This window comes from Barbus barbus (assembly GCF_936440315.1).
Source record: "Barbus barbus genome assembly, chromosome: 9".
NCBI classification, from domain to species: domain Eukaryota; kingdom Metazoa; phylum Chordata; class Actinopteri; order Cypriniformes; family Cyprinidae; genus Barbus; species Barbus barbus.
This window is the reverse complement of record NC_136737.1, coordinates 14838287-14862725: the sequence shown is the minus strand read 5'-3', so window position 1 is coordinate 14862725 and position 24439 is coordinate 14838287. Positions and strand designations below refer to the sequence as shown.

The 24439-nt window shown below is 34.3% G+C and overlaps 1 protein-coding gene across 1 annotated transcript in view; it reads right to left on the bottom strand.

Annotated features, from left to right (window-relative positions):
* Positions 1-24439, bottom strand: part of LOC306874753 (CUGBP Elav-like family member 5) — a gene marked incomplete at its 5' end in the record, with an annotated part of 220231 nt that overhangs the window by 179330 nt on the left and 16462 nt on the right. The window contains one exon of the mRNA XM_079424988.1: positions 17496-17578. Within this exon, the coding sequence (XP_079281114.1) occupies positions 17496-17578 (83 nt within the window). The remainder of the gene's footprint in view (positions 1-17495; positions 17579-24439) is intronic.

Here is a 24439-nt window from a genome sequence, read left to right as displayed (position 1 = left end):
ATGGGAGATAGAATGAGAGAACAACAGAACGATAGACAGAATAATAGATAGATAGATAGATAGATAGATAGATAGATAGATAGATAGATAGATAGATAGATAGATAGATAGATAGATAGATAGATAGATAGATAGATAGATAGACTTAAGTGTATCTTTTTTCCATAGAAATGGTACATTTTTAAATTTCATATTAATTTGATAAATATACATATAAATGTTTCAGAGTTCATGAACATGGCCAAGTTACACAGTCAACGGGGATGTGTTTCAGCACTGGACAGCGACCTCCAGCACAGGCTTCAACTACACACAGCTATTGGACTGGAGTTTCTTTCAGCTGAACAGAGTATGCAGTCACAATTTCCGCACCTCCATATGGCATATGCTCCAAACCGGCTCAACATGATCGACAAGAAACCGTTCTCCGGGGAACAGAGACTTGATAATATCCATCCACACAGCCATCACACACACTGTGATTCTCACATTATATTAATCAACAGGCGTCCACTAACGATGAAGATGTTTCATTATGCGTCATTTACTTTTCCACAACGGGCCTTCTTCCCCACAGCACTTCAAAGGTATATTCTGGGTTCAATATAAATTGAGCTCAATCTGGGTTTGAGAGACTTACAAATGGGGCCAATTTGTAAATATTAAAATATTCAAGGTTTCAATAGTAATGCCACAATGATTTTAATGTGAATAAATTGCTTACTCAGAATTTTACAACCCTTTTTGTTTTTTGTTTTGTTTGCTGTTGTCTTAATAGAAGGACTTAAGTGCTTGTACATCGAAATCACGATATTGCTTAGTGTGATTATCAGATGACTGTGTGTTTCATAGCACAGGACTGTTTTTTTTACATGTGAGATAATAAAAATTATAATAAAATAATAAAAAAGTATTATATTATATTTATATTATATTTTAAAAAACTAAATTTCTTATTCAACAGTGAATTATTACAATAGTAATATTTCTTATTTTATTATTTGTCTTAATAATGGTAAAATATAATTGTAATTTTCTTATACACTATTCATAATTATTATTATATTTTTCTAAAATACTGTAAATTACTGTAATAGTAAATTCATATTTATTTAATAATAATAATGGACAATAAAACTTCTATTATTAGTATTATTATTACTGAAATATTGCAATAGTCATTTCTTATTTTAATATTTTCTTAGTAATAATAATGATAATAAAATAGTGCAATTTTCTTAAACACTATTTATTATTATTATTGTTGTTGTTGTTGTTGTTGTTTGTAGTGTTGCTGTTGTTGTTATATTTTGGAAAATACTGTAAAATTACTCCAATAGTAATTTCATATTTAATTTAGTAAGAAAAATGGACAGTAAAACTAGTAGTAGTTGTAGTAGTAGTATATTTTTCTAAAATAATATTTTTATTGTACTGAGTTTACATTAGTATTCACTAAGAATCCTCAGTAATAATAATAATAATAATAAAATATAAAATACCAAATTATTATTATTATTACTATTATTATTGAAACATTACAATAGTAATATTTCATGTTTTGTTTAATATTTTAACAATACCACTATTATTATTATTATAATTTTTTTCCCCTAAATACTATGAAACAGTTCAATAGTAATTTCAAATATTGATATATTTCATATTTTGATATATAATTTCTAAATCACAACATTTCTGGAAAAACTGTGCAGTCCAACAAAAAATACATCAAATCTAGAACTTAAAAAATAACAACAACAAAGCAAAAAAAAAAAAAAAAAAAACATTTAGATCCACGCAACCCTCTCTGGGATCTTCCTTAAAATATTAAACCAGCATTCAATGCAAATGACCTCTAGCACCTACGCACTTTCCCCGTCACGGCCTCACATGCTCCACGCGTGAGTGTTGAAGGCCTCGCCAGCCTAATCTAACCTCAGGAGAGGACAGTCCCTCGTCATGGCTCCTGTCAATCAAACATAATGACACAACCCACAGCGAATCAGACGGGGGCCTTGTATCCTCCGACAAATGCGCTGCCCTACCTTCTGTGTTCAGGGCAGATCTGCCTTTTAAATGAGGCATGGAGAGAGATAGAGATATAATGAGAGAGAGGGGGGTTTCTCTCTGGTTTTAACGTGAACTTCTGCTCTCACACCCCGCTGAAAGTATGGCTTCAAGCTGTCGGCATGACCCTGTGTCCTCGCCTCCTCCTGATTTCTCTCTCCTTCCTCTTAGTCGTTCCCTCTAGCTAGCGCTAATCTCCCACTTCTTATTGCTCGATCTGTCTTCACTGGATTCATTGCCTCAGAGACGCCACTTCTTTTTGTTTTGTCATTCTTTATCTCTCTAATTCTAAACAATTTTTCCAGCTCTGCAGTGCCGGGCGTCGTTCGTTCCCTCTTCATCGAGGTCGGAAGCAATTAGGACCTGCAGCAAGATGTCATTTAAAATGGGATTTTCCCAAACCAGAGGTGACTAACACCTTGATATCTCGGGTCATATCATCATGTGATTCTATATCACAGAAAATTGGTTTATGTGTTAATTGAAACTCTGATAATCTAATAATTATGTAACTTATTTCACCTTTTTTATATTTAGATTTTAATATTTAAAAAAAATATTTTATTTTTATATTTAAAGTTTTTGAAATTATTTTACTTATTTATTGATTTGGTTTTCAGTTTTGTTTTTTGTTTTTTACCTAAAGTAGCATATGAATTTAATTTATATTTAAAAGTTTTATTTCATTTTTATTTCATTTCTTATTTACTTGAATTTGGGGTTTCAGTTGCTGTTGTTTTTTTTGTTTTTTTTATTTACACAATGTATTATAAAAACACTAATAATTTAAGAACACTGTTACATGAATCTTTAGCAAATCTCAAAATAAATAGTGTCCATTACAGTGTTAATTGATGCATAAATTAGCTTAAAATGACAGATTTTTAGTTTTTAATTATTTTTATTATTATTATTATATTTTTAACAAAAGGTACACACGTTTTTATATATTTTTTTATTTATATTTATCTATATTTTTCATTTCATTTATCCAAATTATTATAGAAATAACTTATTTAAAATGTTTTTTTTTAATATATAATTATGATTTGTATTACATTGTTTACTTTATTTATTGGTTAGGTTTTCAGTTTTTTGTATTTACTTACCTAATTTGGCATATAAATTCAATGTATATTTAAAATTTATTACAGTTCTTATTTACTTAAACACTTAAATTTGTGTTTTCTGTTTTTGTATTTTTTGTATTATTTACCCAAAGTAGTATAGAAATGCGATGTATATTTAAATGTTTTATTTTAATTTTTTTTAATTGTTTACCTTGATTACTGACTTTGGTTTTCAGTCATTTGTATTTATTTACACAAAGTAGTATAGAAATTTAATTTGTATTTAAAAGTTTAAATAGTTTACTTAAAGTTTTAGTTTGCAGTGTATATTTTTTACACAAGATTTTTTACACAGAAATGTAGTTTATAATTTAAAAGTTGTCATCTTTTAAATATTTAATTTAACTCAACTTAACTTAATTGAATTTTTCATTAAATCAGCTTTTTCATTTATTGGCCATAATGTAATAATTATCGGTTTATCAATATCGGTCAAAATGCTAAGGAACAATCAAAAGACATGAATACAATACCAGTTTCTTTTTTTGCCCTAATTGTAAATAACAAAGGAGATTTTTTTTTTTGTTGACTAAAGGTACGAAATTTAAAAAAAATAATAATACGACCTCACGTTGTGTCAATCATGCTTGCACACTGCCTACAAACTTCGTTCATCAAAAAAAAAATTGGATCAGGTTCGATTTTCTGCGGTTTCACATCTGTAGTATGCATGCAAAAATTGCAAACGCATGCAAAAATTTCGGACTCAGTGTGCAATGGCCTTAATAGTAGGGCTGTGTATTGCAAGAATCTGGCAATGCGATACGTATCACGATACAGGGGTTGCTATACGATATATATTGTAATACACTGCGATACTGTAAACAAGGCAATATATTGGGATATTTCTTATTTTAGGAATAGGATACATATTTTTTAGGAAAGCTGTCATTAAAAACACACCACCATATGCAAACCTTAGCAAAAAAAAAAAAAAAAATAGTTTAACCAGAACACACTGCAGAACACACTGGGATCTGCATTTGCAATAATCAGTCCCTATAATAATCAACATTATTGAACCATTTTTTGTGCAGTACGAGTAAAGGGGGAAATATTCAAGTGCTTGCATGATTCTTTAGTTAAATGTATGTATAAAATATATTTTATAAAAAGATAAAAATATATATTTATAGACTCTACTTTAAAGGTTCACAGTTTAAGTTTACAATTGTGACATACAATGTCATAACATTTGATCTGAACAAAAAATGGCATCTGCTTAATATCAATGAAAAATAAAGTGCTTGCAGGATTCCTAAAGTAAACTAAACAATTGTAAAACAATAAAATAAATACAGATGTTAAACATTCTCAGAACTTTTCAACTTGAATTTCACAAGTTTTTCAGTTTGTGTTTATGCTCCGCGTGGAATCGTCGAGACCGCGACGCAAGCACCGCCCCAACTGCACAAAACTCCCCGAATTACGAGAGAAAGCTGCAGCTGCACGGCGACTCTACCGCCCGCCGCGCCCCGCGCAAGGACTCTTCAACACGGGACGCGACAAGCGGCAGAACCGATGTTGCGCTCGCGCCGCGGTCCCGGGGCGGACAATACCACAAAAGCCCAAATGGCGCCACACTTCAGCTTTGTACACCGAAACGAGAACTGGAACAAATCTTTCATCCTCCATTACTGGCAGCGAACTATATTAACGCTAACATTAGTGGAGTGCCCTGATGCTAGTATTTCCTGTCACTGTTTAAGTTCAGAGATGAAGACTAGCGGTCGGGAAATGAACTCAAAATGAAACAACTGCCATGAATCTTGTATGATTTTTTTATTTTTATTTTTAAATATCGATATTCCGTTTTGGAGAATCGATACAGTATCGCCAAACAAAATATCGCGATACTCACCTGTATCGATATTTTCTTACACCCCTACTTAATAGAGGAATAGGTCAACTAATATGTGAATATCTACCACATTTCAACAGTCACACAGTAACTTTATACCTGAACCTAAAACAAAAAATGACCCTGCTTCGCCGTGCTACTTCGTCTATTCCAACATCCCATCTCCAGCCTGTAAAATCCTTCAGAAACGACTGGCCACTATTTGTCTTTCCGGCATCCTCCCCTCCCTTTGTCTCTAGCTAAGAGCTCGCTGGGCCGCACCTGCACTCACACAGCAGCTAAGGGGACAGGAAGATAGATTGGCAGGCGGGAGATGTGAGTCTTCACCGGGGCCTTCGTTCAGCCCTCATTCCTCCTGTCCTGAAGCCAGACTCCTTCAGACAAGACCCAAGAGAGAGAGTGATGTGCCGAAAGTACAACCACTACAACTCCAGCTCATGTACACACACACACACACATACACACACGTTTCGCATGGCTAACCCAGATCACATCGTCACATGAGTCCCACAGACGGCTGCTCTCCAGTCCAGCTACAACCTGAAATAGACTAAAAATAAATAAATAAACGCATTAATATTTCATTTATTTTTTACCAACTCATTGGCCTTTTTTGCCAACAAAAAAGCACTCGTGCCAGAAGAGAGCCTAACTAATAGCTCGGTTTGGAGGATTATTTTGTTTTCAAGGCATTTTTCCATTACTATGAGGGTCATATTTGTAATGGAAGACAGAAACTGGCAACGTTCCCGAGATATCTGGAGAACATTTATGGTTCGAATGGGAAGCGGGACTCGACTTCAATCTGAAGCGTAAATTGTGCTTAAAAGTGAAACAGAAGGAAGAAAGAAATTCCAGGCGAAAAGTTGTGGGAATGGGACTGTTCTCAAATCTGAACCAATTAAGAAAAGCCTTGTCGGCAGTGCAGATAAGGAAGCCATTAGCTTGTTTATGTGATGTTTTTGTTGTTCTTTCTCACAGGAACGTGCCAAAGTGCACTGCCAGCTTTTCACTAAATACCTTAAAATAAGCAAATGGCTCATGGGACGGTGAAGTTTGGCGAAACATCTGGCAAATCTAGTGCAGGAAGGAAGAAAATAAAAGAAAAGAAAAGAAAAGAAAAAGAAAATGGAATTTACAGGGCACTTAAAAGCACTTCAAGGAATTATAGAAGCCCAATTACGCCACATAAGAAAAATCAAGGTTTATGACATTAAAAATTGATAATTATGACATAAAACATGATATTATGACATATTGTCAATAAGTCAAAACTGAGATACAAAGGTGAAAATGACTTTGATAAAACAATTATGATAAAGGGATAAATAATTATGAGTTAAGTATATAAAGTCTGTATATAAATTATAAGAAACATTGACAAAATTGGTGGAGACAAAAAAAAACTGAATAATAAATAAATAACGTTTAAATCATGAGATACTAAGAGATAATTAAGAGATAAAGTTGAAATTATGAGATATAAACAATTATGAGAAAATCAAAACTAAGATACAAAGTTGAAAATGACATTAAAAAGAATTATGTAAAAGTAATTTTCAGATAAAAGTTGAAATTGTGAGATAAACATTGTTTGACAAACAAAAATTTGTACTGACAAAAAAAAATTGGAAAAAAAAGTTGGAATCGTGAGATACCAAGATTTAAAAAATTAGAATTAAGAGAAAAAAATGGCATTATGACTTTGAATTTGAGATGACTGACATTAAAACATATTTTATGAGATAAAAGTCATTTATGAGAAAAAAAAAATGAGATACAAACAAAATAATCAAAATTCTGATATACATTGTCATATTTGACTATTATGAGTCTTTTATCTCATAATTTTGACTTGCTACTTCAAACCAATATTTACCAAAGTGTGATTTTTTTTTTTTGGCACAAATGACCTTCCATAATAAATACTATGGTAAATATATATAAAAGCGGCTCTTACAACTTAGAGAAGTACCATTGTACATTCAATATCATGCTATATATTACTGAAATAACATGGCCATTTAAAATATACCACAACACTGAACTACTGTCTATATGTTGGACTACTTCATGATACTTCAAAGAATGCCATGGTATTACCATGGTAAATATCCAAAAAAACATGGCCCTGATACAGACTTGCAGGTACAAAAGAAAGAAAGACCATGTTACTTCCGCTTTTCCTCTTGTTTCAGGGTTGTGGGAAATGAAATCCCTAAGGATCACTCTACTGCAATGGCTTTTTACTATGTACATTACACCCATGTACCATTACACACACAGACACACACACCCCGTGTAAAGCTGCAGTCATACGTCTGCATCTCTCCATTGTGGTAGAAGCCATAACAGGGGAAGCGACACTATAAAACTTCATGAAGTGAGAAGCAGAGTCTCATGTGCAGCTCCGCTGTGATTTCTCATATGACGGCACTGGAGACTTTCTATTCATCACACACTGCCGGCCATGTAACTGCATTACCACAAACCCCGTACGCAAATATCCACCCATCAGAGAGCACCACAATCCACCGGCTCACTTCATTGTAAAGTCAATGAATCAGCGTATTTGAGAGAGAAACAGACAAATAGAGAGAGACAGGCAGACAGCAGGAAATACGCTCAAATTTACACATTTTCCAAAATCCAAAGGCAAACAAATGCTGAAAATCATATTAGAGATTATCAGAGAGATGGAGAATCACTGTTTGCCTTGTAGATACAAATCAACGGCTAACCAATAAAGGTGATTCGCTCTGCTATTGTTTGTGCATAGCACTTTAAAGCCATTTTTTATCTAGTTACATAATATTCAACAAAAACTGCTTGATTTCTTTGCTGAACACATGTTGCTTGTGACTTTGTGTTCACTTAAAATGAATTTTGATTTGCTAGTGTATATTTGTCTAACTTTTAGTCAGTAATCATAATAATATTATAAAATAAAAATAAACAAATAAATGTTATTGAAATACAAAGTAATTAATAAATTCATGTTAATTTGCAGTAAAGATACAATGGGGTCCAAAGGCATTGCAACTATTAACAAAAATATAATACAAAAACATAGTAAAAGATAAATATATAAATCATAAACTGTATTAAAATATTATGAAGAATAAAATATATTTACTTTTTAGTCAGATGTATCTATTTCTGTTACAACTATTAATTAAACTATCACAAAATTATGAAATGTAAAATATATATATATATTAAAATAAATACAGTGGAGTTCAAAAGCATTGCAAATATAAATAAAACTTATTAAAAATGCAATTATGAAAATAATAAAAAAAATATGCCTTTTTACTCATTTAATTAAAATTGATGTATTAATAATTTGTGTGAAACATTGTGAAATAAATAAGTGTTTGCTGTGCTCTCATTCTGCTTTAATGACAGCAGCACTGATTAGTGACCTAGAAATAGTGCAGAACATGAAATATTTCTTATTCGTTGTACGTAATGATAACTTTTCCTTGCTGCAAACTTAAATTAGATTTCAGGCCCCACTGTATTTATAATAGTCATGCCAATCACGCTTCATTAATTTGATTTGATAGGAGCGGCCGTCAGCAAGCGTTTATTCTGAGAAAAATATACAGCTTTGTCAGCACACACAGCATTCACACTCTGGGTAACACCTCCTGCGTTCCTTATATATTTCATGTCCATCAAAAGCTAAAAATGGAGCCTTGTTAGTTTACAAGAATTAGCAATCACATTATTTGCTGTTTTGTCATTATAACAAGACTTCACCGGGTACAAGCATCCAAAAAGGGGTTTACTTTTCAGTAAACAGTTCTTAAAGGAATAGTTCATGCAAAAATCAAAGAACTCTACATCAGAACAGATTTGGACAAATTAAACATTATATCACTTGCTCACCAATGGATCCTCTGCAGTGAATGGGTGCCGTCAGAATGAGTGTGCAAACAGCTGATAAAAACAGCACAAGTAATCCACATGACTCCAGTCCATCAATTAACAGCTTGTGAAGTAAAAAGCTGTGTGATTGTAACAAGCAAATCAATTACTAAGGCATTTAAACTACTGCTTTTGGCAGTAAATCGAGTTTGTAATCCATAATAAAGTGAAATAGTCCATCTCCTTTTGTCCTCATCCACCGACTGCTTCAGACTGTTTTTGGTTATAAATGGTGCTTAACCACTGCATATTTCTTTCCTGATTCAGATAAGATTACTGGAAGCAATGGTTTGAAGTTAAACATCTTAATGATGGATTTGTTTCTTACAAACACCCAGCTTTTCACTTCACAAGACGTTAACTGATGGACTGGATTTTTGTGGATTATTGATGTTTTTATCAGCTATTTGGACTCTCATTCTGACGGCACCCATTCACTGCAGAGGATGCAATGGTGAGCAAGTGATGTAATGCTGAATTTCTCCAAATCTGTTCCAATCAAGAAACAAACTCATCCACATCTTGGATGGCCTGAGGGAGAGTAAATTTTCAACACTTTTTATTTTGGGCTGAACTATTTGTTTAAAATAACCATGTTGAAAGAACATAATATGAAGAATACATTTTGTGGAATGTATAGGTTCCATGGATCCTAAAAAAAACAACACTGTATTTTTAGGCGTGTAGGAAATAAAGGTTTTCTGGGATGGGGACTTGTGTTTCTTTCTGGCAAAAACGAAAATTGGGCAGTTCACACATCTTCCACAGACAGATGTGAGAACAAGCAACGGATCTGGGCGTAAAACACACACCTTAAATTACACCGGATTTACAGCGGGGCAGAGCCGACTCCGGAAGAGCAGGTGAATTTGCAATTCCAGCAGGGGTGTGAAGCCCCGCAGACAGCATGAGCTCATACACGCCGAAACGTGGCGAAACCGCTCTCATTTTCTGCAAGCGTGGCTGGCCTTCCTACACAGACACATCTGTGAGCATGCCTGATTTCTCACGGATGCAGTTGGATAAATATGCCTTTTATGTAGCTATATAGGTATGCCGTGCCAAATTAGATTTTAAAGTGCACAGCAGGGTTGACAGAGGTGTTGTTGTGTGTGTCAAAACAAAACGTTTTCTTTGTCTTCACGTTGTTTTGACTCAGTGTGATATTTCCTGTTCCAATCTAGATGGATGTATATGCTGGCATATACTGCATCTAATTAAAAAAAACAACATATAACCTCATGCTTTTGCATGCGTGCCATAAATATCTTCGCATATTTGTCCATGTAGATTTTTGAATACATTTTGATTCTTCCCTATAACCTTGCTTGCAACTTAAATCGGTGATTAAAAGCAATTTAGATAGATTCTAAAAGTGGTTAGCTGCTATAATGCAAAAAATTCAATTTGCAGTTATGAATCATCTTTTTCACCAGCTGCTTGGAAACAGAGGCGCGTGCTTTATATAAATGCACTTAAAATACTGCTGAGATGAATTTATATCGCAGTTCAGTGTTCTTGTTACCATTTTACACTAATATGCTGAGTGACCTCAGTAAAAATTTCCTTGAAATTGAATTTTGATTTGTAATGGTAAATTTGGTTCTTGTTAGAGTCATAAATTCTTTACATAGTCAGTAAGTTAAGTTAGTATATGTTTAATAACGTGCTTAAATGTTGTTAGCAGTAGTAGTAGTAGTAGTAGTATCGTTGTTGTTGCTATTAATAATACAAACATTTAAGAATATTTTATTTTACTAATAATTTTATCAATAACAAGTATTTTTATGTATTACTCATCAACATTATTATTTTTAATATTATTATTATTATTTTTATAATTGCTATTATTTATTAATTCAATATTATTAAATAAAATCCACCAACGTTTATTATTATTATTATTATTATATTGTTATTATCATTGTTGTTAATACAAACATTTTTAATAATATTTTATTTTAATAGTAATATCAATAAGAAGTATTTTATGTATTAATCATCAACATTATTATTCTTTTATATTATTACTATTATTAAAATGGTTTTAATAATAATAATACAAATAAAATAATAATAATAATAATAATAATAGTAATTATTTTTTTTTACATTTTATTACTACTATTATTTTTTTAATTAAATATTATTAAATAAACATCCAACAAATTTTATTATTATTATTATTATTAAATTCACTTAAAAGTTAACCATTAACATTATTCTAAAGTTGTAGAAGAACATTTTTCAATTTCAATATAATTACATTATTATAATTTTTTTTAAGTAATCAATCATTTGATTTTATATATAGCAAGGATTTAGCAAAACCCCTTTTAGAAATATCCAGCTTCACCCCTATTATTTTTTTTAATTAACTTTAAGAGTTTTGTTTTGTTGTGGTTATGGACAAAATGAACTGATAAACAGTAATCTTACTATTTCTAGTGCTCACTTGCCAAATCAGTTAGCCGAAGGTTACATCACCTAGCTAACATTAACATGACTCAAAATGGCCATCCAGACCACTACGCACAAACATACACAGATCTTGGCCGTTAGCCCTAGACGATCCTGACAAGCTGCTATGTATACATGGAGATGTTATCACCAAATCTTGCACATTGCGGAGCTGATGTTCCTCAGAGGTCACTGATGGGGAAGCGCGCTATCGAGGCGGACAGCTGTCAGAACGCCTTCCTCGCCTTCACCCAACTTCCTCCTCCTGCTCCTCCTCTGCCTTAGGTTGTCCTCCGACTCCTGTAATGGGGCTCATATGTGCCCCCTGTCATAGCGATTCTTAGCAGTACATTGAACTTGAAGGCTCTGCGAAATCCCAGCTGGAATTAAACTGGGAGGATCTACGCCATTTGATCGATCTTGGCAGTTGCTGCATGTGAGATGCGCTCTGGGGATGATCCATCCAGAAAAACGTGGCCGTCTACTCGACTGGCTATTGTTTCTCATGCACAACTGCTAGCTGAGCGCAATGTAGCCCCCTACGATAATTTGTTACAATATGACACACAATATATCAGTACGATATCGGTTATCGGCCCGATATTTTACTGTGATTTTTCCACATAAGTCTGCTGTAATGAAGAATAAAAAGAAAATCTGGAAAACCCCTACAAAAACAGAATCCATGATTTATCTTACAAAATTATCTACGAAAAAATATTTTTCTTAAATATTTATTTAAATAATTTTTTATTATTAGGGTGATTTTTTTTTGTGCAACCCAAAATAACTAACAAAACTAACAAAAACAGTCACTTTATTTGCAACTCCACCTGATGCCACTAGGGGCGCACAAAGGACACTTCAAGTCAAAATATAAGTTAAAGTGAAAATATAGAAATTATCTTACGAAATTATCTTTGACAATTTTTATTTTAATTAAAACATAACATTTTTATTTATACAAAAGAAGTTACCTGTCATTCATTACATTTGCAGTTCCACTTGATGCCAGCAGGAGTGCACAATGGACACTTCTTCTAATTATTATTTAATTATGACAGATTTATTAGTTTAACGATCTTTACCAGAGACAACAGCCATGTGAAATTAGCCTTAACGTGTAACTAACATGTTTGCATATGACATGAGTGAAACAGGGTTGTTATCGTTAACTAAAACTAATAAAAACAACAATTTAAAGCTGAAATAAAATAAAATATAAATATTACATGAAAAACTACATTAAGTTAAGCCCTTGGCAGCTTAACTGACATAAGTACTAAAATTGCTAACTGGAAAGCAATAAAAACAAACTCAACTAAAACTGAAATAAAAATCAATTAAACACCAATAGCAATTTTTAAGAAAACAAAAACATAAGTGACAAAATAACTTAAATTTTCATAAAAGTATAAAAATAAAAGAAAATTCTTTTAATAGTATATTTAATTATATAAATAACACTGGAGCAAGAGTCTAACTGATCATTTCCCATCAAGTTTTTTGCTAAGAGGGACGGTCAGTCAAGAGTTAAGGACAAAACCCAAGCATAAATAACTTATAGGTCCTCTCCAAGAGAACCCTAGTTTACATGAATTACTCTGTAGCCTCTGGCAATCTGCATATCAAGCAGGATTTAGCAAACAAATAACTGGCATATCTGCTTACCATCAACGTATTGAGGCAGGGGTTGTTGGGGAAAGATTTAAGGATAGGCTGTTTGTCCAAGACTCACTGCAGGCCACTTTGGCAGATATACACGGAAGAAAGAGCGTGTTTGCGAACCACATATTTTTAAAATGGAACATTATTGGGTTAACTGTGACTAAATGGGACAGTTCACCCAAAATGAAAATTCTTTCATGATTTACTCTTTCTTCTGTTGAACATAAAAGAAGATATTTTGAAGAATTGTTGGTAACCAAAAAGTGCCAGGTTCCCATTGACTTGCCAGATTTCTTCAAAATATCTTATTTTATGTTTTACAAAAATAAATGCATTAAGGTTTGGAATGACATTTTGACCCAAAAATAAAACATTCTGTCAATGGACAACATTGGACTGTTTGTTACTGTATGGACAAAACAAAAGAACAAGCATTATACCGGTTTGGAATGACATGAGGGTGAGAAAACAATAGCAATTAAAATTTCGGGGTGAACTGTCCCTTTAAGAAAAAGTCCTGAATAATTAGACTGGTTTCAGGTTCACTTAACCCAGATTGGACACATTTCTTTAGGGGTATTTAAGACATGTTCTTGTGTTCAAAAATATCTAGAGCGCAACCAAATGAAGGATTTTGTGGTGCTTCTTTAAAAATGTGGCACACTGATTTAAAAACTTGGGCGTTGTGGCGCCCAAAAAAACAGTGCGAGACATGATGTAACAGCCAAACTGTCTGTTTAAATGTGTATAGGTACAGACGCAGTGTTTTGAACATGTTAAATTTAGAAGACGCACATTTTCCTGAGAGGATTTTACAGTGCAAACTGTAAAAGCTAACGTGCACCACACTGTCAGCATGCTAATTAGAGCACCACCACTGAAATATTAAAACTAAAATATACATGGACCAAAAAATAGAGAGGAACTAGTCAACCAACATGTCCTTTTCAGCAGGCAAACACATGCACATAAAAGCACGTCTCTAGTTCTCAGACTCTTCAACAAACCCCAACTACCTTATTTGCAGTTGTCTCAGGGGATGACAACACTGGTAAGTGAAGCTGATGCAATGATGTCACACATGCAGCAAGTCTGTGTACATGGGCGTGCGTGTTTCTCTCACCCCACAGTGCGATGGGGAAGTTGTGATATATTCTCAGCAGGCCTGGATGACATGTGTCACATTCTGATTGCCCCTTCCTTCATCTTTTTTTCTCCTTTCAGGCTCAAATGTTCTCCTGAGGGTAAAAGTGTGTGTGGGTTTGACATAGTGGCACTAAATCGAATGTTGGATACCACTTGTCATTGGCTTCCTCTTTAAAACTTTTCATTTTGAGGCTTCTTACATAGGTTTCAGGTCATGGTCAGCAAACTTAGACACCTCTGAACACGTGTATATTATATTTATACGTCAAATTTCTAGAATCTCTGTAATACTAGTGGAAAACTGTTCAAGCCAACTTGAACAAAAGAGGAAATTTGAGAAATACTGAGAAATTTAGAAATTCTGAGAATTGTCCAATGTTTGGCTTAAATCCCTGATAATATCATTTATAATAATATTTTTTTTTAAAGTATTTCAAAAGGAATAAAGAAAAAAAAAAAAAAAATTTTAGGAATAAACTTTTCTGGCAGCTGCTCAAAGACATTGTCATTATTTAGGGGACAAAGGAGGAGAGGATAGGAGAGGGAAGGGAAGGGAAGGAAATGAGAGGAAAGGAAAGGAGAGGAAAGGAAAGGAAAGGAAAGGAAAGGAAAGGAAAGGAAAGGAAAGGAAAGGAAAGGAAAGGAAAGGAAAGGAAAGGAAAGGAAAGGAAAGGAAAGGAAAGGAAAGGAAAGGAAAGGAAAGGAAAGGAAAGGAAATGAGAGGAAAGGAAAGGAAAGGAAAGGAAAGGAAAGGAAAGGAAAGGAAAGGAAAGGAAAGGAAAGGAAAGGAAAGGAAAGGAAAGGAAAGGAAAGGAAAGGAATGTTGCTGGTGCCATATTTCCATCTGTGATACCAAATTAATAAACAAATAAATAAATAATAATAATATAAAAATAAAACAGTAATATATAATAATTTATCAAATAAAGCAAAGCATAGAATAAAGCAGGGGTGGACAAACTTTTTGACTCGAGGGCCACATCAAGTTTTCCACATTAAGTGAGGGGCCGCATAATATAAAGCTTTGATTGATTTTATTTTTTTTCTAAATTGACACTCACTTACTACTGTACTGTGTATACTTGTACATACATGGCAGTTCTTTTCTTGTACCATCTCTACCTATTTTTATGAGCACTTTATGACACAGATAATTTGCATTGGTATACAAGTCAATTAATGTATAAGACACATTTTATCATTTCATTCGGAAATAATGTAAAATAAACGAAACGTTTACAAACATTAGAAACGTGTTTATATTCTCTAGACACAAAAAAAACCAAAAACGTTTATATTCCCTACACAAAAAATTTAGTAGTGTTCAGAATAGAAAAAAGGACCAAAATAAGTAAAAAACAAACACAAATTATAGTGGCATTCAGTATAAACATATAATATAATCGCCCAGCCTAAATATTTAAAGCGAAACTGAAACGAGCAGCGTGGTTGTTGGAAAATGCACAATACAAACTCAAAACAAACTCACTTGCCTTTTCCCATTCCTCACCTTTGCACTTGACCTTGATTGCTTTATGTAAATCGCCTTGGAAATCGCAGCACATTTCAGATGAAAAAACGCAATTTATAATCCAGTACTATATCCATTTTCATAAAAATGTGTGGAAAACAGAAGAAAGCATATCTTTGCAAGATAAAACGACAAATTATTTCCATGTTTTCCCCACAAAATGACAGCACCCGTGAGCAGGAGGATAACACTGGCATTTGTTCTGATACTGGAAAGCATTTTTAAAACAGTTCCAATACAAGGCATTTTTCAAAATAAATGAACACTTTCACATTTTTAAAACATGTAACTTATTTACAATGGTACCAGTTTTGTAGTGTGTATAGCTATTTTGACTTTTTATTTTGTATTTTCTGTGCGGCCTGAACGCAGACTAGGCGCCTATCTTTAGTGAAGCCGCACAGAGAGCCGCTTCTGAAACGTGCCGCGGATTGACTGGAGCGGTGGGACCATAGACGATAAAAAAAGGGGTGGGTTATCTATTGGATTTTACTGATATTGCATATTGGAACAACTGCATCACAGGCTGGATGAAAACGCCCATAGTTTGCCCACCTCTGCAGATTCGTATCATTTTTTTTAAAAATCCCTCGCGGGCCGCCGCAGGAGTGATAGCGGGCCGCAGATGGCCCGCGGGCCGTAGTTTGGACACCCCTGGAATAAAGCAACAAAAATCTGGGCAAAGCAAAAAAAACAGCAAAGTAAAGCAAAAAAAAAAAAAAAAAAAAACATGCTATTAATAAATAATGCTTTAAGTAAACAAATAATGTCATTTTTTTAGAGGTCAAAAAAATGGGGGAAAAAGGCACAAAAGCAATGTTGCTGGTGCCATATTTCCATCTATGATACCAAATTAACAAACGAACAAATAAATAGTAATAATATAAAGTGTGATATCAAAATAAAAAATAAAACAGTAAAATATAATCATTTATAAAATAAAACAAAGCACAGAATAAAACAACAAAAATCAAAGCAAAGCAAAAAAACTGAAAGCAAAGCAAAACAAAACAAAAAAAACGAACAAAAACAAAACATGCTATTAACAAATAATGCTAAAAACAAATAAAGTCATTATTTAGAGGCCAAAAAAGGATCAAAAAGGCACAAAAGCAATGGTTCTGGTGCATCTACATTGCATCCAAGTTTCCTGCAGGTTACTTCAGGAGATGTCTGTCTGGCAGCATAGCTACAATATGTCATTGTTATACCATTCACTATGGCTGTGTACGGCTGGAAAGACTACTGTTGGACCTCCTTGTGTGTTTTGTGCTTTGAATGTCGTCGCAATTGTCAGTCATCCTCAGGAGCACACAACCCTCAATGGAAACGCTCTCGCTACACCCCACTATGTTTATTTTAGTGCATCTGAAATACTTTTGTGCAACTGGGCAACAATGACTCACTGGCTTTTTGCGTAAATGGAGCAGTTTGGAAAAATTGAGAGAACAAATTAATTGACATTTGCTATCACTGCATCCCCAAGCCCTGCGCTGAAAGCATTGGATCAATGCTTGCAAATGTCCCTGGGGAGAAGTACCATGAAACGGCTCAAAGCCTGATCTTAAAAGGCTGGGTTATCGACTGTTTTCTGCTCCAAAGGCTTTAGCTCTCTGCCTAAAACATACGGCTTTGCCTTTGACTGGCATGGTGGCCCTCTTAAAGAGGTGAGGCGAAAGGCTGGCAGCAGACTTACCCCCGGCAGTGTCTTCTGTTCGTGGAGGGCATTCTGGGCTTTGATAGCCGACTCGCGGGCGCAGTAGGTGAGGAATGCGCAGCCTGTGTGACAAAAAGGAAAGGAGACTTTCAATGGCTTGGATAGACAGTGGTCTTGAACGCAATACTACCTGATATCGACGGGTGGCCAAAGTCATTTGAAGTAACCAAACAGCTTCCTGTAGCAACTAACAATGGCCAGACAATCAAGATAAGAGCATTTACATTTATTCATTTAGAGCAGACACTTTCATGCAAAGCATGAAAACAAGAAAAAAAGTTGTTTATTCAACTTTTGTCCAAAATTGGAATATCTTGTAAAACAAACAAAACATTTGCAAATAAAGAACCGTTTCCATCCAACGAGTCAAAGAGAACAAAATTGTAATTTCCTGATAAACTGACACTAAAAATCAAGTGTCAGTTTTCACTAAGAAAAGTAAAAGCAACTGTACATAGTCATTTTCATATATAATAAATTACTTACACCTCAGAGTGAGCAGACGAAACAAATGTGATCATTGATTTCGGAGGTGGATGCCTGTTGTTTGGGAACACAGTCGTGTAAGACAGTTATACAGGAATACTTTGACGACACACTTTGCTCGGGGGTTTAAGAATAACCATAACAACTTTTTAGAAGCTGTGCAATGAGATCAGTCCGCTGGTTAGTCAGCTTATACCGTCCCATAGCGCAAAGTCACGTGACTTTATTTGATGCGCATGGAGAAACTTATTCGCAAAATGTATTTCCATCTCTCATTATTTGCATTAAACCTTTTTCGCACAGGTCAAAATCTCAAGCGAGCGTAAAAACATTTTTGCATTTTTTTTTTTTTTTTCGAAATTTGCCGTTTCCATCATCCGTTTTTGATGTGATACTTCAAAATGAGCATAAAAACAGGGTGATGTAAAGTAGCATCCACCACAAGACTGGATTAGTCACACATTCCACAGGTTCTTGGTTTCTCTTGAGCTGTTGTGCAACTAATCGCAAACTAGCATCAATTACGAGATCTACAATCCCAAAATAGTCAATTAATTATGACCCAAATAACTTTGATTTAAAAATTTGTGTTATTGATTTAAAAATGACTTGGGTTTTCAGAAGTTTGTTATGGATTCTGCTATTTGAGAGAAGGCTGGTCGGTTCCACCAGTGAAAGTGAAGGTTTCTGGGAAAAAGTGTCCAAAACAATACATAAATAAACAAGCAGAAGCAATGTCATCTGTGATGCCAAATATGTTGCCTTCTAAAGTTTTCAGTTTCCTGAAATTTACTTCAGTTTTCAGAAGATTGTGATGGTTTCTGCTGTTTAGAAGAAGGTTGGTTGGTTCCACCACTGAGGAACAATGGAAGTGAAGGTTTCAGAAAGTTACCCTCATTAATTCACTTACCACACAGAACGGGAAGGGAAATGAATCTGGAAAGTGAGTTTAGGTAAGAGGCTGCAGACCCAAGATGGTCCTGTATGCAAGAATTTGAATCAGAGCCCAAAATGAAGACCTGATGCACTGCTCTTTATTTAATTCAAGATTCAAGTCCACCCACAACATTGTGTTCCTATCGAGTATCACCGCTCGCCAGCACAGGAAAAACGAGCCAGCACAAAGCCTCCGCGTCCCTTACAATGACAGGGCCAGAGGTGCCGTGAGGAGTCCCTGCAGACAAGCTAAATACAGACAGTCTATTTTCTAACATGGGGGAGCCTGTCCAGTCCGCTTTACATTGGATGTGCCCGTGTGTGTTTCTGCGTACGTGTGCTTGTGTGTGTTTGAGCAAGTCCATAGATCAGCCAGCCGTCCCTGTCCGAGGCTCTCGGCCGACTGGAATAAGTCCTGACTACCCTTGACATCCTGACAGAGAGGCGAACAGTGGCGAAGAACTAGGAAGAGAAACTTTAAGCCTCTTGGGTCCCCAGACAGAAATGTGAATTCTAAAAGCATGCACATATACACAGTCGATTATATAACTCTTCTGCCACAGATATCACAGAGCAGGAGACTTTGCAAGAAAAAGATTCCTGAGTCCATTAGTTTTTGTGACATTAACAGTGCAAACTGGTAGATGCATTTACAGTAAAGTAAGTCTCGGATTTGCCCGATATAACAGACTCACAGGCAACAATCAAACTGCAATGCGAGGATCACAATTTTTGTAGATGTGAAAGTAACTACAAAGCAGTCAGTCGTCTCGCTTTCTCTGCCTTGTCACCTTCTCTTTCTTCACCCATGTTCAAATGCACCAGAATACACACTGTGTATTTACTCTATAAAGACAAAATATATCTTTAAAGGTGCCATAGAATGAAAAACTGTCTTTACCCTGGCATATTTAAATAATAACAGTTCTGTACATGGAAATGACATACAGTGAGCCTCAAACACCATAGTTTCCTCCTTCATATGTAAATCTTGTGATTAAAAAAGACCACTGAAAAACAGTCGAATGAGAACATAACACCGACTGTGACGCAACAGTCCGGATCACTACGCCCCCAACATTTGCATAAACCCGCCCTTGTTCTAAGCCGGCCGAACCATCAGAAGCTCTGCAGGTATTGTAAATAAACAAGCGCGGACAACAGCGAAAATAACACAATAAATGTTATGTTCCAGGCCGTGCAGGGGGTGTGAAGTGCAGGGATGGGTTGGTGTCTGTATTCAGAAAGGCACAGAAAGCAAATAACGCGAGCCACTAAAGGGACATGGTTAGCTCCTTGCTAGCGGTAGCCTGTTACAGTACATAAGATTTCACTCTCAGTAAGGAGAGATGAGGATGATGGCGAATGACTTACAGATCCTGAGCACCACTGACAAGCATCTGATCTTGTGAAATGTGTGGTAAGTACTGTTGCTCCATAATGTAAACATAGTTTGTGTGATCGCGTCTCTTGAAAGTTAAACTATAACGCGATCCAGTTCAAAAGCAGTTTCAATGCCTCGCATATTAATAACGGCTCCCTGATGCCCGCGTTTTATATACAGTATAATTACCCGACGATATAACTGCGAGAGAACGTATTTAAATATATATTTTCCTCCCTATGCTTCCTTCTTGCTGATGAGCCGTACTGTGAAACAGCCAATCAGAGCAGAGCTCAACATTGAGCAGCACGGTGAAACAGCCAATCAGAGCAGAGCTCATTATTATTCATGACCCTGCCAAATAAGCCAATAACAGACCGTTTCATTCTAGGGAGAAATCCTAGGGTTGTAAATGGACATGTAAAATCGTTTCTGGAGATTTTTTGCCCTTACCTAAGCCACATACCTTCTGTGTAGATATCAGAGAACAATTTAAAAATACTGTATCAATGCATTCTATGGCACCTTTAACTAATGTCACCAAACGGAGTTGCTAAAATTGTTTCTAACAAGTTCCCAAACACTGGGGTGTGCGATATTGACAAAAATTCTTTTTTTTGATTTGGATTTTTTTGATGACGATAATTTAACAGTGTTTTTCTAAGTATGTTTTCGTCCTGGTACATTGGCCAGTTTAGGCCTGTAAAGGGATAGTTCACACAAAAATTAAAATTGTCATTATTTACCCTCATGTCGTTCCAAACCCGTAAGACCTTCGTTCATCTTTGGATCACAATTTAATATATTTTTGATGACATCAGGGGCTCAACCTTAATTTTACGAAGCTATGAGAATACTTTTTTGTGCAAAGAAAACAAAAATAATGACTTTATTCAACAATTGTTTTCTTTCCGAAGATGAACGAAGGTCTTACGGGTTTGGAATGAAATGACCCACATGGAAAGAACCTATATGAGGATATATGCGCATATATGAAACCTATATGCAGTATATATGCACATATTTGATAACATATATGCTGCATATATGCGTATATATGCCACATATAGGCAAAATTGAGGTGCATATATGTGCATATAAAGGCCATATAGGTCTCCTGTATTGCTTCTTTATATCCACATATAAGCCCTATATGTACATACAAGAAGGCCAAGATATTTTAATAATTTTACTAATATATAGGTAAACATATAGGTGCATATATGCACACATATATATACATGCATATATGTACATATATTATAAGAAAACGGCCAATTTTATATATGTCACATATATTAAAAACATATATCAAAACCTATATTAAAACATATATGTTTATATAGGTTATTTCCGTGTGGGGAGGGTGAGTAATTAATGACAGAATTTTCATTTTTGGGTGAACTATTCCTTTAATGAGTGATTCATTGTATAATTCATTCAAATGATTAATTCAAGACAGGTGATTCGTTTAAAAAAAAGCAAGCGACTGTCTTTATGAATGAATCATTGGCTCAAATGATTCGTTCAAATGAAATGAAACACCACAGTGTTGCTCTGAGATGTACAAATATCCTGATCTGGCTTTGTTTGGAACTATTTTAATTTCCAAATCAGAAAAAAATGGCAATAGTGTCTAAAATGTACTTCACTTAATATGAATTTCTTGTTTGTTTAACTGTTATATAATATCAACAAAACAACACTCTTACTTTATGATTGCCTTACTATATCATATCTTATAAATACAGTATAAAACACAAAAAAAACATGCAGGTGTGTTTTTTTATTTCATTACTTGAATTATAGGGGCAGTCTAAATATAGTCTAATAGGTTTCATCATGCAGTGAATGCTTTTGGACTCTCAAGACATGTTTTTATTTGTTTATTGATTATACCCATACATACTCACATTGTTAAAACAATTATGATATTATCGTAGGTGATAAATATCGCACACCCCCACTCCACTTATCTGCTATTGGTCAAAGAACCAGAAAGTCCCATCCAAACTCACACCACTGGTTGAGCTAAAAAAAAAAAAAAACAAGCAAAAAAACATAACACTAACACTTAAATGCTTTATAGTAGCTTATAACTCAGTGAACTTTTGTTACTTGACTACAGATTTTAGTCAGAGTATCTTGTTGCAAACATAAATGGTGGTGGAGAAGGTGGACAGTTCAATACGTCATACTTTCTTGGTAGGTTACATATATTTTTCATAAACCATGTTTTCCAGAGTTTTTTTTTTTTTTTCAGTGTTTTATCAGCTGTTAGTTTAGCAACCAGGAACACAACAATACAAGTTTCAGTTCAGTCCCTTGCAGCCTTGTTTTTATTTGCATCCAACTAAATGAGCCATTTACTCTGGCTAAGGTCAATAGATGCCAATTTAAAGAACAGCAAATATTAATGGCTAAATGCTAATAACGAATCAAAACCCACTATATGAGGACTCTGAGAAAGTGATGTGCGGTCATGAACAGTTAATGCCCAAATGAGACTTGGCCAAAACATTGTCCTTTCAAAATGACTTGCTGGGACAGACAAACAAGCAAGCCACTTGTGTTCTTTCATATTTATTATTGTATCAGTCCCACTAACCCTGCAGTGCTTTCAAATACATCAAAGCTTTATGTCTCAAATCCTCCCGCCAAGACAGGCTCTTTTCAATCTATGCCGAACATCTGATCTTGCAATTTCTCATGAACCACATTGGATACATTCACAAAGAATAAATTAGTTGCCCCACTAATATTAGCAAAAGAATAGAGTGAGAGAGAAAAAGTGACAATAAAACAGATAGCGAAAGAAACATTTTAATTCTAAACCTCTCACTTTAATGCATAGTGCGATTGCAGCCCATAGGCACCAACAAATTCATAATTGGAATCCAAACACGTACAAATTACTGCCCTGCTGTTGCATACCAGGCATGCAATTTTGGGCTGCATGATGAAATTATTTGAAACTCGACATAAAAAGATCACGCAGGAAAAGGCTGACGCAGCACCCTAAGGATGGAGTGTGGAAATGATCTACCGCATTGTTTGATAACAATCTCTATTGTTTGATCAAATGTGATTTAAAAAATAACAAAGGAAGCTGTACAGTTAGTAGGGAATGGATTTTACTTGAAAATTATAGTTAATATAATCCTTTTTCTATAAGTAGGTGAATAGTTTCTGATGAAACGCTTCACTGAATGGGAATACAAGTAGAGTGAGGTGCAAAAATCTGAAAATTGATTTTTTATTTATTTTTTTCACACAATTAAGCCTTGAAATAAATACAATTTTTAAATTTTGGACATTTAAAAAAACATTACGTGCAATGAAGATGAGATATTCTGCGCTATTTAGAGAGCATTAATTAACTGTTTTTAATCAAATCTCAATGTGGTATGCTAAAAATTGCAAAAGCAACACTTATTTATCTAAAATATGTATCTAAAATATTATAATTAATTAGAATTGAAATGTAATTAACACAATCTGAGGAGCATTTCAACTAGTTGTCTCTGTTTTTGAAGTAATTTCTCCTCAACCCACACACACACACACACACACACAGAGAGACAAAAAGTCTAAACTTATTTATAGTCAAGATGAAATACTTTGCATTGATGAATTGTTTTTAATTAAATTTCACAATATATTATACTATATCTAAAAAAAATGCAAAAACAATACTTATATTAAAATATTTATCTAAAATAATAATTAATTATAATTAAAATGTAATATTTAATATTAAAAAGGAGCATTTCGACTAGTGGTCTCGACTAGTGGATTTTGGATGTGTTTTAAAGTAATTTCTTCTAAATCACACACACACACACACACACACACAAAGTCAAATGTAGCCCATAAAACTGTGCTTCACGGTTCTGGAAATCTGGGATTGTTTTTCAGCCCATTTAATCCCGGAAATAAACACAATTTCTACATTTTGGAAATTTAAAAAAATATATATGATACAATAAAGCTTAAGCATTAATCATCTGATTGTAATTACATTTATTATTATGTTATCCTGATATTTAAAAAAAAAATGCAAAAACAACACTTTAAATTAAATTTAAATTTTTAATAATATAAACTGAGGAGCATT